The sequence below is a fragment of the Toxoplasma gondii genome, chromosome IX (assembly GCF_000006565.2).
Source record: "Toxoplasma gondii ME49 chromosome IX, whole genome shotgun sequence".
Taxonomy (NCBI): domain Eukaryota; phylum Apicomplexa; class Conoidasida; order Eucoccidiorida; family Sarcocystidae; genus Toxoplasma; species Toxoplasma gondii.
Window position 1 is genome coordinate 4,507,671 of NC_031477.1, and position 17,791 is coordinate 4,525,461.

General features: G+C 55.1%; 1 protein-coding gene across 1 annotated transcript; it reads right to left on the reverse strand.

Annotated features, from left to right (window-relative positions):
• Positions 1 to 299: 299 nt before the first annotated feature.
• On the reverse strand, positions 300 to 15,053 carry TGME49_292035 (hypothetical protein; the record flags this gene model as incomplete). The annotated part of the gene is made up of 12 exons (XM_018782156.1): positions 300 to 830; positions 1,343 to 2,219; positions 2,743 to 4,229; positions 4,596 to 5,078; positions 5,792 to 8,160; positions 8,862 to 8,961; positions 9,597 to 9,690; positions 10,714 to 10,781; positions 11,468 to 11,993; positions 12,715 to 12,863; positions 13,522 to 13,624; positions 14,047 to 15,053. The coding sequence occupies 12 exons, from the start codon at positions 15,051 to 15,053 to the stop codon at positions 300 to 302; spliced, it is 7,794 nt and encodes a 2,597-aa protein (XP_018636480.1).
• Positions 15,054 to 17,791: the final 2,738 nt, after the last annotated feature.

The window sequence follows — 17,791 nt, forward strand, 5'->3', positions numbered from 1 at the left end:
CGAACCGTTTGACTGGTGAACGTTCTCTTGCACACTGAAGAGTATGTCAACGTCCGTGTCTTTGTGAGACCTATTCATTCCGCAGTAGAAACCGTTCCCTCGACGTCGCGAAAGTTCTTTTGTCTCTTGTCACGGCCGTCAAAGAGAAAGGAATTCCTCCGGGCCAACTGCAGATGGCGGAAGGAAAAACACCATTACCTTGGCAGAAAGCTAGACGAGCCTAGGGCACGATAAAAAAAGACGAAACGCTTCTCAGTCACTGGCACTGCGCCCACCACCCCGTTTTCTCCAGTCAACGTTCAACAAGGCGGGGCGACCTGCTGAACAAATGTCGCTGCCTCCCACCTTCCCTGCCTCGTGAGCTCACGGTGAACGGCCCTCAACAGGAGGCGCGTAGGTACAGCGGATCGTCGCGCCAGCTTGCGAACAGTCTGCCCGAAGAGCTGCTCCTCATTGCAAATACTTGTAGGTTTTTCAGTGCGCTCATCCCTCGGTTGCGGTGCACGCAGGTGGCTACAGACGCCTGCGTCTTGCGGGTCACTTGCTGTGTCTCCTGCGGCAGTGCCTTGATGTGCCGTTATCGCTTCATCTGCGCTGCAATCCCCGGCCTCGTTCGAAGACCTGGAGAGCCCAGGATGGAAGCGGCGATAGGCTGGAAGAGAAGACGCGAGGCGGCGATTCTGAACGCTTGTTAATTCTTCGTCAAAGTGGAAACGGGGCGGCAGCGCATCCACGCACAAGGCTACGAGGCCATTCAAAAGATCCCGTCGATGGAAGTCCCCCGAAGAACGAGCGACGGCCGAAGGCTCAGTCGTTCCTTGCGACGAGCGCTGCTAGTAACGCACACGAATAACAGAAGGGGAAGCGCGACGGATGCAGCGATCCGTACTGACACACTCTGAGGGTTGTTTGCCAAGCACAGGACGCATCAAATGCTTCGCGGTGCTTCACATTCATCGCCTCTTCCGCATAAAACACATGCAGAGGCGTGCACATGCATGTCTGACAGCGAACGCATCCAACACAATGTCACTCCTATTCGGTCGTCCTTAGACCTTCTCACAAAAGAGTTGAACGATGCACGGTCCAATCTCGCGCCTGCCTGGAGGATTGCGTTCCGGTGCCGACCCTTGTGACCGCCAGAAAGCCACGCATACAAACGTATCTGTTCGTCGGTCTATTTAGCGCCATCCATCAATATAGGTATACCAGTTGGTTATATGTGGTGAGGCATTTCCTGTCACAGTGTCGGAACAACGTTGCTGGACAATGTTTTGTCGTTCGAGTCTCTGTGATCGTGAATCAGCAGCACCCGAGAAAGCAGTGACCTAGCTTGGCTTACGTTGAGAATAGCGTGCTTCGCTCCGTCGTTGCGTAAGGCCGAAAGAAGCCGACACTTCGTCTCTGCGTGGAGTGCCTGCCAGAGACGATCACTGTCACCGTCCACCTCCTTGCTGTCAACCATGAGGAGAGGCCGTAACCTTGACAGATCGTTCAAAATCTGAGTAAGCTCCCTAATCCCGAGACTCTGGGCTATCGGGCGCCTCTGTGAGTCTTTCTCTGCATTTGCCACTGCCTGCCGCCTTTCTCTCTTGCTGTCCACTCCACGTACCCCAGGCTCACCGGCGATGCTCGACGCCTGGCTCACCCCGTTGCCCTTGTCGGACGAGGCGGTATTGTCTCCACTGTCTCTGTGCGCTCTCGCGGGGAGCCGTCCCGTCTCCTTCTCTCTCTGGGAGGCTCCCGAGTGCCCGAGACGGCCTCCAATGAAATCTAGGAGGGTCCGCCCCCATTCGCCGTGTGAGAGGAACAAAGGAGAGGTTCTGTTCCGATTTCCGTCTTCGCATGTGTTTCGTCCAGAGACGCCTGGCACACTTACGAGACAGGAGGGCGCAGGACGAGGCGGCCGGTCGACAAGCCGCGAATACAGGGTTGCGTCCTCCGTTGGGAAACAGAGTTTCGTTTTCTGTTCCCGGCCACCGCAGTCGGCAGACAAAAAGGATGCCCCGGATGAGAAAGTCAGTTGATGAGCCAGACGAGTGTATACCCGCAGACTATGAAGGAGAAGGGCAGGGTCAGATGGGGCAGCCGCCACAGAGGCGTCCGAGCGTTGGAGGCCACTGACGAAAGGCACCGAATCTGGCGGCGAGGCGCCTTGATGACGACTAGAGGCGTTAAAAGTTGCTTCAGGGTTCCAGAGAGCCTCGAACGCCGCCGCTCTGCGGATAAAGACGGCGATACCATGCCACACAGATCAACTATCACATCGCCATTCCTCTGTATATATATATATATATATATGAAATGTGTGTGTGTGTGTGCGTGTGTCATGACTGGTTTGGCACATAGATGTTGTTTCGCACGAACATGGCTTCTTGGCTTTTCGTCGCGACAATCGAGGAGACATCTTTTCGCAAGTCGTCATCAACGGAACTCGATTTTGTTGTCCCAGGTTCCTTCCCGTTGAAGCGATAAGCTTGATTCCCTTTACCAAGCAATGGGACATTCTGTGGTAAATCGACAGCCGCCCTACAGCGGTCGAATCTACTAACCAGGCCCCCGGGATCTGCTGTCTCAGCTCTCTGGTGCACTCTCTCGAGTCATACAGAACCAAAACCCTAGGCAGTCGGCCGCAGACGCCCACTACGTCCCCGTTGCCCTGTCAGACTTCGCTATCCACCTTTCCCCCAAAGCGCTTGCCAGCGCCTCTTTGCCTGGTTCGTTCAATGCCCGCCAACTCACCTGAAGCATTTCTCGAGAATTTTCCACACCCGTTGTTGCTCTTCTGGAAATGGCTTCACGTCCCTCGGTCTTGCGTCTGCTTTGTGGTGTTCGGCTTCCTCTTCGTTTCCATTTTCGTTCTCGGCGTCTGCGGCGGCGGTGCCAGGCACGCAGCAAGCGGCGTCGGCCGCTCGGGTGAGGCATCTAAGAAGATTGCTGAGTTCGACGAAAACAGTCTTAGTCTGAACTCTCACCCGCCGGTGCCCTTCTTCTTCGACCGCATGCGACGCTTCGTCTCCAGCCTGGAGTGCCTTCTCGCTCTGCTGTAGTTCCGCTGCTGGATGCCTCGGTCTGCGGGGCGCCTCCACGCCCACGAGCGAAGGCGAGCAGATGACCGCAGACACGTTGGTGACTATGTGGAGAAGGTGTGAAGCGAAAGCTGTCAAGAGACCGGGAGGAAGGAAATGCAGGCGAACCGAGGCTTCAAGCGCGCATGCAACCTCGCGAACCAACGGACATAGGGGTCGGATCGACCTGAGAGTCAGAGGCACGTTTTTCTGCCTCGCCTTGCTGGCTTCATCCATGCCATTCTCTACTGCGTCGTCGTTGCTCCCAGCTGCACACGGCGCACGACGAGGCAACGCAACGGCGCCTGCTTCATGAGCTGTGCAAGCCAGCGAATCTTCCGAGGGCATGTATGTCTGTTGTCTGTCACGAACAGTCGCGAAGGGTACTTTGACGAACGAGGCATCCTCAGCCGACACAGATGCACGCATGTGACCGCGCGGCGGTGTCACGTTAGCAGCGCACAACTCGTCTAAACCCGGAAGGGGGAACCTCGAAGGGTCCTTCCCAGTTTCGTTCGTTGTCTCTGCATGTGCCAGAAGAATGCTCGCTCTCGGGCCGAAGTTCTGGCGTCGCTGCAACGCTTCATCTAGCTTCTTCACAGAGGCGTACTGGTCGTCACCCCCCATCCTGTGGCGCGTCACACGGTCGCGGCTCCGCGCGTTGTCCCGGAGAATACGAGCTTGCATGTGGGCGAGTCGAGACTCCGCAAGGAAGACGCCTCTCCTCACTCGTGCGTGGGTGCCATGGCCCTCGAACAGACGCTTGGCCGGCAACAGCTGAACCGTGTCGACCAAGAAAGGCAGTCGGGAAGGCGGGTGGCCATCGTGAGGTCGAGGGAGAAACAAGAGACTCAGGCCGGGGGCTGCACACGAAGACGTTGCCCCTGAATGCGACGCCGCGGGGTGTCTCGCCGTTTCGCTGCCCGCGTCGCCTCGGGTGGGACGCAGTGAGTTTGCGGGCTCGCGTGTGCTCGGCGAAGTCCCTAGAGACGTGTATTCCGTCTCGCCGGCTTCTTGGGGAAAGCCTGGTGGCAGTTTGCCGGACCTCTCCGACAGTTTTTGCCGGCACAACGCCACCTGAAGAGCGCGGGCATGGTCTTCGTAAGGCTCCAAAAAGGCACGGCGCAAGAGACTCCAACGCCGCATTGCGTTCCGGACCGTCTGCACGGGCAGGAAGACAAGGGAGGTTCGACATGGACACATGCGGTTCCAGCGAGTCTCCGACTCTGCTTTTGCGTTTCACGCACCGATGCACAACCGAGAACCTTGCACGATCCCGCTCACAAGTATAATGAGAGCTGCCCATTTCAACCGAAGCTTTCGTCCAGACACAATTCTTTGTAGAGATACTTGGATGCGTCTGTGACGAGCTCTCACCAAAGCTCTCACCATGCATACACATATATAAACAGTGGCTGAGGAGAATAGACATCGAGACAAGACTACTTTCGCGCCCCTAAGCTCCGACACCCTAGACGCGTACACTCGCACGCAGGCACAGTGCTCTTCTCGAAGTTAGGTTCTTACCTGAGCATCTCGAAATGCGTTGTCTTCTGGACAGCTTGAAGCCGCCGACTTCCCCTTTCTCCCCTTGGGTCGCTGGACACTCGCTGCTCGCTGTCTCTGTCGTTGTCTTCTTCCCAAGACTCCACAGTCTCTGAACGGCACACAGGACGTGCCTTCCAGCTGCTCACGCCCCTCGACGCTCTCCACGTCGCCTTCAGACTCTCCCCCAGGTCTCTCTGAAGCAAGACCTGCCTTTGTCTTCGCGTTGCTCGGTTTTTCTGGCAGAGCGTCTCGTCCAGAGACGGAGGCCTCGTCTTCGTCTGGCTGGACTTCGGTCTGTCTCCCCTGGCCGCTCAAACCTACGGGACTCAATCGGAGCGGGCGCGACGGCAGGGCCTGGAACCGAAGCTCGCATGCGGCGAGAAACAGACGACGGTGGTAGAGGCGCCTCTTCGCCGGATGGCCTGTGGTCTCAAACAGGCGATCCCAGAAGCGTCGACGAAGCTGAGGGAAAGTGAAGAAGGCGAAAAGAGAAGCGTTTGGGAGTTAACGTAACGTGACTGAAATTCGAGAGTTGTTTTCGGACTACGTATGCGAGGTCCCCGAATCGATCGCGACATCCAAAAACCGTGGGCAATGAAAAAGACAACGGCGATTTAGGACGAAGTGAGTAAACGCCTCGTAAGACATAGAGGGGACGAAGGCAGGAGCTGCGCCCATGAAAGACCACAGAATCAACAGAGACAGCGACGGAAGGGACAACGCGGATATAACTCAGGGTAAAAGCTCAGAGCGAGACAGAAGTCGGGCAGAAAGAATGACAGGGGAACCAGGGAGAGTGTTACTGGAGTAACACAAATCCATACACCCGCACCAAAACGGCGTGAAACGGGGGAAAGGCATTCGGAATCATAGAAGCAAGATTCGAGATACAGACGAAACGTGAGAGTGTAAAATTGCAAGAACGCGGAGAGACGAAACCACAAGGGTGGTCGCGAAGAAAACGTAAAATAGTGGAGTCAAACTCAGAGGACGAGTTAGCGTATGTGAGTCCTAAACGAACATTCTTTAAATTTCGAGGGTTTACATTTCAGTATGCCCACACATCGCCAGCTTCACGCATCTATGTGCCTCCTTGAAAAAGATGTGCACAAGTGGCACTACACAAATTCAGACAACATGAGAACGTTTGTGCATGGCTCGGTCTTTTGTATTACCTGGTCTGGGTGGATTCTGCGTTCGATTGACGCATCGGCAGGAATAAAGGATGCGCACCTGCCGACGACGCCCTTCGTGGATTTGCGGAGTCGACTTGCAAGAAGGACTCCGCCTGTCCCTTCACAGGCTGCTTCGAGTTGCTCGCCTCCCTCTTGTGAAGGCGCGCGCGGCAGCTGGCGGCCCGTCTGTCGGCCGTCTGCGATGCCGCGATCCTCAGGCGGAGAGACATCCAATTTGGACAGGAGCGACCAGTCATCGGCGGACCTGCGCGCGCCCTGACGGAGCGCCGCACGACGCAGAAGTTCGAAGAAGTGCCTCGTGTATCGGAAGCGCATGACGCCTGAGGTCGACGACGGGAAAAGCGCCGAAGACGTGACAGAGCGAGATGACGACGGTCGCGCAAGGGAGGCTCCAGCGGCCAGAGACGGAGACAAAGAGTCACCCGCAGAAGGCTTATCTCCTGAATCGCTTGTGGAGGCCTCGCAGCCTTTTGTAGCCTCTCCCAATCGTCGGCCCTCTCCCGCACAATGCGAGTCTGCGCTATCTGCCTCTTTGGCTTGTGGAGAAGGCCGACCCGAGTCGATCTGTGAGGGGTCAAACTCACTCAAAAACATGAAGGTGTCTTCTTGGGGGGCCTGAGGAGATGTCGCCTCAACGGCGGAAGGTGACGCATGTTTGTGCGAAACGTCACGCGACGATGAGGACTCAGGAGACACCGATGTTTTCGTGTAGCGTGTTTGATGTCTCGCTGGCATCGTAGACGATGTCGGGGTTGTGCTCGATGTCTCCGGTCTCCCTTCATCAGTGCACAAACGTCCGGCGGCCTGCAGGCGCAAGGCCCGCAAATCGCTTCCTCCATCGAGGGTGACATCTGCGTTCGGTGTGTCTGGAGTCCATACCATCTTGCTTGCAACTTCATGGAGCCCAACTGGCGCCCGTAGACCCCGGCCATCGGCGCCACCTCCGTAAACGCGTTGACAGGTGGTCTCGCTCCAAGTGGCCTCGGCCTGGGAGGCGCCTCCAGCTGCGGGCAGATCTCCCGCCACCCGAGCCCCTTCACGTAGACCAAACCGAGGTTGGGGAGCACTGACGATACCGTTCGTTTGCACGAAGGTGCCGAAACTGTGGACGCCCGTCTCTTCAACAGCAACCTTAAGCGAGGCGGTAAGACATGCGAGGAAGAGTCGATCTCGATACTTCAGTTCCACGCATGCATCAAGCATAGCGGCAGCGACGGCAGGCTCAATACGACGGGGCACGAACGAGGCAGGCCGCGGCATCTTCAGCGAAATCTGTCTGCTCTCCACCTCTCCATTAAACCACGCCAGGCTGTTGTCACTTTGACCTCGACCATCGCGTGCACCATCTCCCGCTTCCTTGCTCTCGCTTGTACCGGACCACGACGCGCCCGTCTCTGTCTCCCGAATAGCCAGAGGCGCCGACGCCTCGCGTCCCTCCACCCATCGCGGAGAATCGAAATTCTGTCCTGCCCGTGTCACACATCTTTCCTCGTCTCGTGACCATGCACCCGTAAAACCTTCGTTGTGCACATCGTGTCGTCCTCGGCTCTCTGGCAGGAGCTGCACAGTCGATCCGCTGCCTCCCAGCTTTCTTACCGTCCTGTCAGTCGACCTCCCATCGACGCTAAAAAACATCGGTGGCGGCATATGGGCGTCTGCCGCTAGCGGTTGAGCTTGGCCATCGGATGCCTTCCTCTGGCCTCCTCGTTCTCCGGCGTTAAAGGCGGAATTGTTCCAGACAGACTCGTAAGAAAGAAACGGCGAAGACGGAGACTCGGAGTCCCTGACCCTGCGCGTGTCACTACCAGTCTGGTGACGCCCGGCCTCGGAGGTGCTGTCGCCGCCTACCCCTTCGCCCTTGGGGTCCATGAGAGAAACGCGCGTCCGACTGGAACTTTCTGTTTCATTTACGAACTCATGTGTGTTGCCCTCGCCTCCCTTACTCATCCACACCAGATGTCCCTGTCTCTCGGCCTCTAAGACCTCCCTTCCTGCCTCCCTCTCTGCCCCCCTGGGGCTTGCCAGCTTGCAGGCACCGGGCGACACCGGGGAAACAGAGTCGCTCGTCCCCGCCGCCGGCTGTGAAGACGGCGAGAGACAGGGTGGTTGTGCCAGCAGCGGCGTGACGATAGAAAACGGCAACGATCCGTGACGAGACAAAGAAGGCGTAGATGACAGTCTGTCGGGAACCGGCTCGTTCACCCCCTCACCGTGATTGCCACTGAGGAACGGAAAAGGCAGTGATCCTTCGGGCAGCGTTGGCCGAGTCTGTGCCCTCTTCGGACGACCTGGGAGGCGTACTAACGGCGACACGGAATGAAGGAAGACGTCGTCGAGGCATCCGAGATCTGCAAAAGGAGACACGGTGAAATCACGCGTCCGGTTTGCAGCTTCTAAAAAAGCATGATTTTGACGTGCATACACAGCAATGGCGTCTCAAACTTGCCTCCGGTCACGAGTTCGAGAAAGGAACGGTTTCAGATGGGTAAAACGCACTGATGGAAACGCTCAAAAAAGGCACCACCAGAAAACGGCAAAGGCCTCAAGGCGCACTTGGGGTGTTACCATCGGTCCCCCATGATCGTTAGCAAATGAAAGTTCAAAACGTGATAGGGAGGTGACGCACACCGTCCCAGCGCAAAAAGAGCAAACCCACGAATGTTGGGGACTTCAAACTTGCGTGACCGTGGCACAGCAGAGCCCTATCAGTGGCACATCGAGAACGAGGGAAAGGGAGGGGAATCGCCGCATCGGTAGAGCGCAAACTCGAGAATGTAGCTCCGATGAGTGGAGCCCTGTTGCGCATCTAAGTTCCTATAACATCTGCTATAAATTTAAAGTCACCTCACGTTAATGACGTTTGGGTCCGGTGATCTCTGCACTCCACACTCCACTACAGATGTAACTTCTGCACCCGGCTACACAGGCTTGCAAACCAGAAGGCAACAGACAAAGCAGGGAAAGGGAACCGGAGACAGGGCAGATACACCGAAAAACGGCAAAACATAAGAGCTGGCTTTCCGCTTTCCAGTCACTGCCGCGGGCGCACCTGGGGACGCAGAGCCTTGAAGGAGACGAAAGGCGAGTGTCGCGTGCAGCGTCCGATGGCGATAAGCAAGCGAGGAAAAGGAAAACAAAATGCTCGCTAGCTGAAAGGCAACACATCACGACCGGCACAGACACACGCGCGAGGAATTCAAACAAACGAAGAGGTCCAGGAGGAGCAGTAAACGAGCCAAAGAGATCTGAAGGTCGGGAGATGCTACACGCGTCTGTGTGCCTCATCACTGAGTATCAACGACCGCTCGATGCATGCACCCACACCGCCCCCGTTCAAACCACACCTTCTTGTGTTTATCGATACAATCAGACGCCCATTTGAAGACATCCACGAATCCACACGTGTCATTTGAATGTGTGTGCGGATTCGCTGGTGGCAGCATGTGTACATCTAGGAACAGACTGGCAGACAGAGGATGTCACCCCATCTACGTAAAAAGAACAACTTCCATTTCAACCTGGTACCTTTCAGACACAGACAGGCCCGTACGTGTACGTACCAAGAAATATAAATGCAGGGCTATATATATATAGGGCTACATATATATATATATATATATATATATATATATATGTTGAGTCAGGAATCTATATAGAGATACATGCGGCTGGTAGCACGAACTCTATCGATGACGGGACGACAATCCCTGTGAGCGTTGATTTCTTTTTCTAAGACGTAAGGACGTATCCGTTCTGTAGTTCCACTCCACCTGCAGGCACTTGCCTCATTGGGGGAGAAGGAAAGTAGATTTCTTTCCACGGCCAATCCGAGTTTATTCAACAGCGAAGTGTCGCGGTGGTGATAGCGAGCGAGGAATCTGGGCAGAAAGGAAGGAGACAGAAAATCACAGAAGCCTTAGCACCGCGGTAATTCTCGCCACTTCCTGCAAAACGCATGCATCGTTTTGTGGGTAATTCGCATTCCCAGAGCCGCCGAATGTTTCAAGCGTCTCTACGCCGCTTGGCTAGCAGTATCACCAGAGTCTGAGCAGACAGGCAGAACTCTCGAGTCTATGGAACGGCGAGACAAACGTCTAAGCAGGTGACATTCGCTTCCTTCGTTTGCCTTTGCCACACACAACACGGTCTTCAAACTCGAAGGTAAAGGAAAGTGTCTTTGAAAGCATGGCTTGGTCCTTTTTAGAGGAATATGTTATTGCATCCTTGACATCTTTTTCATTCTTAGTGAAAACTGTCAAGTACACGACGTAGAAAAAATCGGCTGAGAAAGGGATTTGAACGCGGACTGAACTGTCTCACGGCGTTCGGACCCAGTTCATGTGCCGCCGTAAATGCCGACCAGACTGGTCCTTCAGCGGATTTTTCCCCTTCGACGCTCCGGGATCCTCGAGTGTCGCCGACAACGGGGCTTCCACGCTGGCAGGCTTTTCGAGGACGGCACATCGCACCTCGACTGCTCTCAACTCCCTTCTGACAGGGGATCATGTGCAGTGAATCGTGCCGGTCATCGATATACACAACCAGTTACAGACAGAAAGGGAGTTCGGGGAAGAAAGACGAGAGGATACCGTCAGAAAACGGACTGAAAGCAACTGAGTGCCACAGCGTTGTAGCCCGCCATCAGGCCCCGGAGGCGTTTCGCCACGCGAATCAAATTCTTCTACTTCACCGACGGTTGGCAGCACTCATGTTCGTCCCTCTGTCATTGGAGAAGCATATACGTTGTGTGCAGCTCCACAGGCGACACAGTCGGCGTTCGTCGCTTCCGTCCGCTTGACCCTTTGCTCTGGCATTCGGGACGGGCAACGCCCGACCGTCGCTGCCATGCCAATAACTAGTTCAGTGGGTGTTCTGCACTTCGACCGATGCATGGTTCCTACGAAAGAGTGAAGACAGTGTGCTCCGGCCGAAGCGACAGCCAGTGGTGCTCGAGATGATGCTTCATCGCCTGAGAGCAAGAAGCAGAGACAGGAAGGAGCGAGAGCTGAACGAGCGATCACCATCGGGTGGAATTCCTGAGCTGCGGAAGAGCCTTTCTGGCGCCCGCTGGGTGACCTTTCGCCGTGGCGCGCCCGGCATAAGCGCCAATGCCCAGAGATACAGGCGGCCCCGAAAGGAAATGTTTGATCGCCGGGGATATGCTCCCAAGGCGCGGCAGCGTGTCTGCACGGCGAACGGATATCATTACAGCGAGCGGTTCCACCGCGGTTGTGCATATGAGCAGAGACAGGCGTCCGTCATCGATATCCCAGTTCCTGCTTCGGACTACAATCTGCGTCACGACTGCTGCGAGGCCACGGAGAAGCCAGAGGAACGCAAAAGGGAGAATGGACAAGCCAAGCGCAGCTCCGCCAGAGCTGTTTAGGGCCAAGCCCCGTAAGGAGAAACCGCCTTAGGAACTCAGCTCGAGATAAATCCGACGTACGCATTGCGCTCACTAGATACGAAGGCACGGCAAGCATCTCCCGGTTTCCTCAGACGGCAAAACATCACGCTTTAGGAGAAATGAAACGGCACTCCACTTTCTCGAAGCCGAGCGCCTTCCTGTCGCTGCTGTCACTACAGTATATCTTGCGTTTCCGGCTGCCTCATCAAGTTTTCCCTTGCCCGTGCCCTTTGCGTGGTCAAACCTACCAGCCAGAAATGCACTGGAGGATTCTCTGTCTTGATGTGGAGAAGTGTGCGGCCCAAGTGAACGAGCGCGGAGAAAAACTGGTCGCTCTCCGAAATCGGCTTCGCCTCGTCTGCGCCGCGCCCCGGTCGCGCCTCGAAGGCAGCAGCGCCCAGCACGGTCTGAGACCACTGGGTCTGTCTGGAACCCTCAGCGAGAGGCGACACCCGCGAAACAGGAGATCCAAAAGCAAGCGAAGACGCAGAAGAAGTAGAGGAAGCAGAAAGAGAGGCAGCCGAAAGAGAGGAAGAGGAAGGAGAGGAAGGAGAGGAAGGAGAGGAAGAAGGTAGAGACGGGGAAGACGAAAGAAGGCCATGACCATAGGCCCGTCGCGAGCGGAGGACCTCAACGATAGGCGAAAGAGGAAGGCCCGGAGACGAACGAGATGCCTCAAGTGCTTCATCGACCCGGCTTGCCACAGCGACGTTCGTGTTCACAATATCCGCGCTGCGGTTGTAGAGGGCGCGGCAGAGGTGATCGAAGAACTGACTGGCGAAAGCGACGCAGGAACAAGAACAGAGAAGTTGGAGGACGAAGCATGCGACAGCAAATCGTGCATGGAAAGCGATGGAAACAAAGGGAAACAAACGGGGAAAGGGACGCGGCCGAACCATACAAAAAAACCGGGTCCCGTACCAACCCACTAACCATCTCGAGAAAGGATGCTTTTCGTCATTTGCTGTCTGTGCCCAGGTCCTCTCGCTGAGGCATTCGGTCTCCCAGCCTCGTGAAGTAGCAAAGTCGAAGGCGAGGAAGGACGAGATGCATAGGCACAAAACCTGGAAAGAAACACCTGCCTGCCTTGTGCCGCCCATCCCTGGCATTCGCACGATTTTGCGCTCCTCCACGCATGAAAAGAATGCCCGAACAGGTTAGGGCAAACGTCGCTGAGCGAGGTCGAGCAAGAGAGCGCGAGGCTGTGGAGCCTTTATGTCCCTCTATAAATGTTCCTGGTTGTTCTACTAGTCAAGGTGAATTTGAATTGCTAATTGTAACGGTGCGGACTGATCCGTCCGCCGAAGCAAAAACAACTGGAAGAAGGACGAACCATGAGAAGTTTTAGGGATTCACAGTTTAGGACAAACAGTTACGTTCGATGCCCTTCTGTGTCCACATGGGTATAACTCGAGTCCAGTAAACAAAAGACACTGTGGTACCTATAATACTAATTTGACTCCGGTTATGAGATACGAGCAACCTGCAGCCTCACCTATCTCGGACGCCCAGCTGGGCGAGCAGCTGTGCTGTGGCAGCGACCTCAGCGGGATGAAGAGAAGAAAATCCGCTAGTCAAGCGCGCGTACAGTCCCCAGTAGAACTCAGGGTACTTCAGATCGCCTGCGTCCACTCCCGCCTCGGCCTGGCGGAAAAGCACCAACAGAGTACGTAACGCGTAATGCAATACCGATATGTGCATTTCTCATAGCTACGCCCAGCGTGACATTTAAAGCATATCGACTAATAACGCCACGGACAGGTCAAAGATCTACTGTAGGTAGAGTGGCACAACACAGCGGCCGAGGAGGCTCAAAGACTTGACGCCAAGCTCAGGGCGGTCCGACACGCATAGGCGTACAGGCAGCAAGAAAGAAGAGAAATCAGAGGGAAACAACAGGACATTGCTTGCAGGACAAAAACAGAACCACGGGGGAACAGAGACAGCGAGAGAGTTAGAAATTCAACGAGACCGAGTGAGGCAGATAACGACGGAGGAAGACAAAGACAATTAGAGAGAGGCAGAGAAAAATGGAGAGTGACAGGCATCGACAGTGAAGGTAGACGACGCATAGCAACCGCGCGACTGGGATGGAAAACGGCAGACAAGAGACGGTGAAGCTACAGAATTGCAGAGAGGAGAAACAGCGTTGACACGGTGAAGAGTCGATTCAGTGCCTGTATTTCACTGTGGTCTGTCGAGGAGACGGAGGGTCAGTGGCGATGCGTCTGTCTGTTCTTTTCCTGTGTCACTGTCACTTCAAAGACTTGTTGGCTCTCTTGAAAAACCACCCACGACTTACAAAAAACCGAAGAAGCTTCAGGCAGTGAGAAACTGTCAGCTTCTTCCTTCCGTCCTTCATTCTCTCAATGTATTTGTTCAAGTGGCGGGTGGAGGGGCAGTATCTGAGTGGACGAGACACGACAGCAGGCACCAGGCGAACGGGGAGAGCAGAGATCAAGCGAAGAACGTCTTCACACAGGAAACATGCCGCATGCCACTGTCTTCAAAAGCAGACGGCATACCTCCTCTGTAGCGGAGACCAAGCGGCCAGTCTTTTCTCTGCAGCTTGGCTCCGCCACATTCAACCAACTTTGTGGTCGTATATCTCTATAATGTATCTATAACCAGATACTTGCATGTATCCACCAGCCGCACATAATTCACTGAAGCAGAAGACGCGCGACGCCTCTAAAAAACATGTGTATTACGCGAAGGAAATAAACGGGGGACAACTCTGCCCTCCCTGCCCCTATCGCGCAGCAACCGAGACCCGTTTTCTCGCTTGTGTTTCTCTTCTTTCTGCAGTGTCTTCGTGGCAGCACACCGGAGGCGGCGGAGGGCATCCAGGAGCAAAACCAGGTTGTCTGGTAAGGCCTTCTTCTGCTCGCACTTCCAATAAAGTGCCTCTGAGAGTCCCTGAAGAACGACGGGGGCACAGAGGCCTGCCTGACTGAGAGCTAACACAGTCTGCTGAATCTGCTGGGCAGACAGCCGAGGAAGCGACTGAAGGAGTAGCAGAAGCAGCGGCTGCCAGGCCTCCCGTGTACGGACACCCGACCGCGCCAAGTCCGCCAGCATGCAGACCAAAACGTGACAAGAAAGCTTCGACAGACGGCGAGGCACAGGCCGATGAGAACCACCCGAAGACGGAGAAGATGTCAAAGGGGGAACCGGAGAATTTGCCGAAGGCGGAGAAGAGGCAGAGACCGAAGAAGAGGAGGAAACCGGAGAACGGCGAGTTGGATGCAGCCCGTCAACGCTCGGGAGTGAGGCGGGCAGGCCGTCCGATTCGCAGTCTGCGTTCGGGAGCCTGCCCGCATCTTCTTCGACCTCGATCTCCACATCGACCGAGGCGGCGGCGTCACCTACACAGCGAGACGAGGAGAGAAGGGAAGAGGCCGAAGCGTCCCCCACAGAGGCCGACGGACTGGGGTGAGACTTGGCGCGGTAGATGCGCTCGAAAATCGACAGGCATGCTGCATCCTCTTCGTCACTCGGAGGATAGGACAATGGAGGAGCGGGGGACGCCGGGGGCGGCACGGAAGCGACAGGTGGGTTGGCATCTCGTCTAGGTTGCTTGTGGTAGGCTCTCCGGAAAAACCGAGAGCAGTTGCGAAGTCGTAGTCCATCTGTGTCGCGTTTCTGTTCGACGGCTGACCGGACGTTAGAGAGGCTGGTGGTTGTTCCACGAGTTCGTCTCTCTACTCGAGAGACTCTCTGTAATTCCTGAGCAAACGTGGCTTTCGACAGAGAAAGTGGACGCGAGACAAGGGCAGAACCGTAGAGGCGGGTGGCGTGGCCTGCTGGCCTCCTCCACGAAGACGGCTTCATTCTATTTGGTGTTGTCGTGACGTACAGGGAATCGAATGCGGGCCGAAACATCTCCGTGCACGTCTTCATCCGGGAACCGTGGCTTTTCCTGAGTAGCGAACGGAAAAGCAGACGGCTCCAGAACGATCACCTGGCCTCCGCGCTGCGATCCCGAACAAACAGGCACGCTTGCAAGCGCCTTATCCCGGAGGTAGCCTGTCCGCGGGGCAAAGTAAGGAAGGCTGCTAAGTAGCCAGACAGGAAGGAAAAACTGAGCCGTAGAAGGAACCCGATAACATCTTCAGGCTGAGGACGCGTAAAAAGGGTATACTGGAAAGCGAAAAACAGGAAATGCACGTTCAGATACTTGTGAATCTACCGGGCAGAATCGGGCAAAAAGCAGACGACAAAAGGGCAGTCCCGCCGCGAACTCTCCGGACGAACCGAGAAGGTGCGAGATTGTCCGCTGTACAGCGGGCTCCGTTCCCCGAAGGACTCTGTTTATATCATTTCAGCCTAGAACTGCGTTTTTGCGCCCACGTAGTGCGCGAATCGTTCAAGACAGTGGACTGACAACGAAATAACTTCAGGCATATTTTCCTATGTGAACCGGGGCACTTCTTCGCTTCCATGTTTCCTTAAGGTAGCCGATGCGCTTCGAAGCCGTCCCCCGACAGAGCGTCGCAAATGACCTCACGGTTGTGTCGTACCACTCGTCAAGCCAAGAACGGCCCGTCAGTCCAGGTGTACGTACACGCCTGACCTTCACGAGGTGCCTCGATTTGGAAGTGCAAACACCGCCAATGGACGGCGATATCACGCTTACACAAGACTGTGAAAGGGGTCCTACCCTCCTTCTGCTGGAACAACTGAAAGCCACTATTTCGCGAAGTGGTATCAGACAACCACAGCCAAACAAACGAAGGCAGAAGGTGGCAACTTCCTTGAGTCTCTTGCGCGTGACAGTCGCGAGATGCACTGCGGCTATTCAAACGGGGAGAGCCCGAGGTGCCACTTGCAAAGCAGCTCATGCAGTTATCTTGGGCGACATCTTCATGTCTCCCCTTCTTCTGGACTCAAGAGGAAACTAGGAGCGACAGCGGTGCGCTGGCGTGGTTTGGACTCGTTAGTGTCGATCAATTCACTTCGACAAACAAAGATGCGCCGCGAATTCGGGGCTGATCTTGCCGCATGTGCATGCGCATGCATGCAGACGACTCCGTTCATCGTGTGTTGAGTCCCCAAGCATATGACTCGTCTGGACCTGCTTTCTCCTGGAGCGAAAGAGAGACAGCAACAGAGAAATGGATATATCGCTTAAGACGTCATCTGTCTCGTCTGCGAGGAGAACTGAGAACGGAACTCCAGTGATCCCGTGGCTAGAGTATCAAGAGGTACTACAACGGGACACCACAGCGCTCAAACGCACCCGCAAAGTGTGCGAATCGAAAGTGCAAAAGAGGATTGCCCTAAATCATACACCACGGCACTGTGTTGATATGCCCGAACCCTCACCTTCTCCTTCAGGATCAACGCTTTCCATACTCATTTTCTGAGGCGTCGACGCTCACAGCCTAGCATTTGGCAATGTTTCTTTACAACGGTGACCTCAAAATCACAAATAAACTTCTGCCGAACGTCAACTACCATCAGGTTGTGAGCTTAATGTGTCCTCAACACTTCTTGCTAGAGATCACCACCGCTCTGCACGAAGATACATCGCCTATATCCCAACCGCAAAGCCAGCGCCCTTCTTCATCTGCGCCTAGTCGACTGACGTGCTCCTTGTCGGTACAGCAGTTAGTGTCCGTGTTTTCGGATTGACTATCTGGTATTGAATCTTTTGACCCCAGAGTTGATTCGATTGTTCAGTTTTGTCATCAAATCCGCCGAAGGTCAGACACACGTGAACGGTGATGAGTGAGTGAGGCAGGTGCCCAAGATGCACGGAAGTTCGAAACCGTCTCTCACCACATTCAGTAACTTGCTGCAAGCCGGCATGACCGCCTACTATGCAGACACGCTGTGCAAAATGTACATCACGAATAAATACGGACAACCTTTGACGCTGTGACCGCGTGCGAGCAGTTGCGACAATTACGAAGTTGCAAGCACCGGGAAGGCATGCTCAGGCGAACGCCAGTGCCTTCCCAACACTCACGCACGTCCACCAATAGAGAAATGTAAAAGGAGTCATTCGGAATGACAGCAAAACATGGACGCAAGGAGAACGTTTTGCATGCTACGGGGGAAGCAGCACGACTGAACATCGGGAATGAGGCACGGTTGCGCCGCCGGTTGGGAACCGACAGAAGAAAAAGTGATTTACTACGAGCAAACACCGGAGGCACGCTGCAATGCAATCTTTCAAGCACTTATTTACAAGACGTGTGTAGTCCCATGCATGTGTCTTTGAAGAACTTGAAGCATCGACTTCATTCACTGCGATAAACAGAAGGCAGCTGTGTCGTCGTGCCAGCTGCAAAGGCATGTTCACTGCTTTTCTGGGTTTCTCTCTTGCTTCGCGACTGAAAAAGTTTTTTTTTCGTGGCGGTCAACGACGGTTTCGTTCCACGTCTCTGTGTTTACGATCCACCGTCGAAACAGCCCTGTGCAGAGTTCCCCTACTTCTAACAGGTCCTTCCCTGTGTTTTTACGTGCATTTCTCGGCTCTCACGTGTACACATTGGAAAAGCTCGATGTATCAGCAGGGCGCCTATCACAACACCCCAGTAGGGTCGTCTACGTTCCCGCCGTTC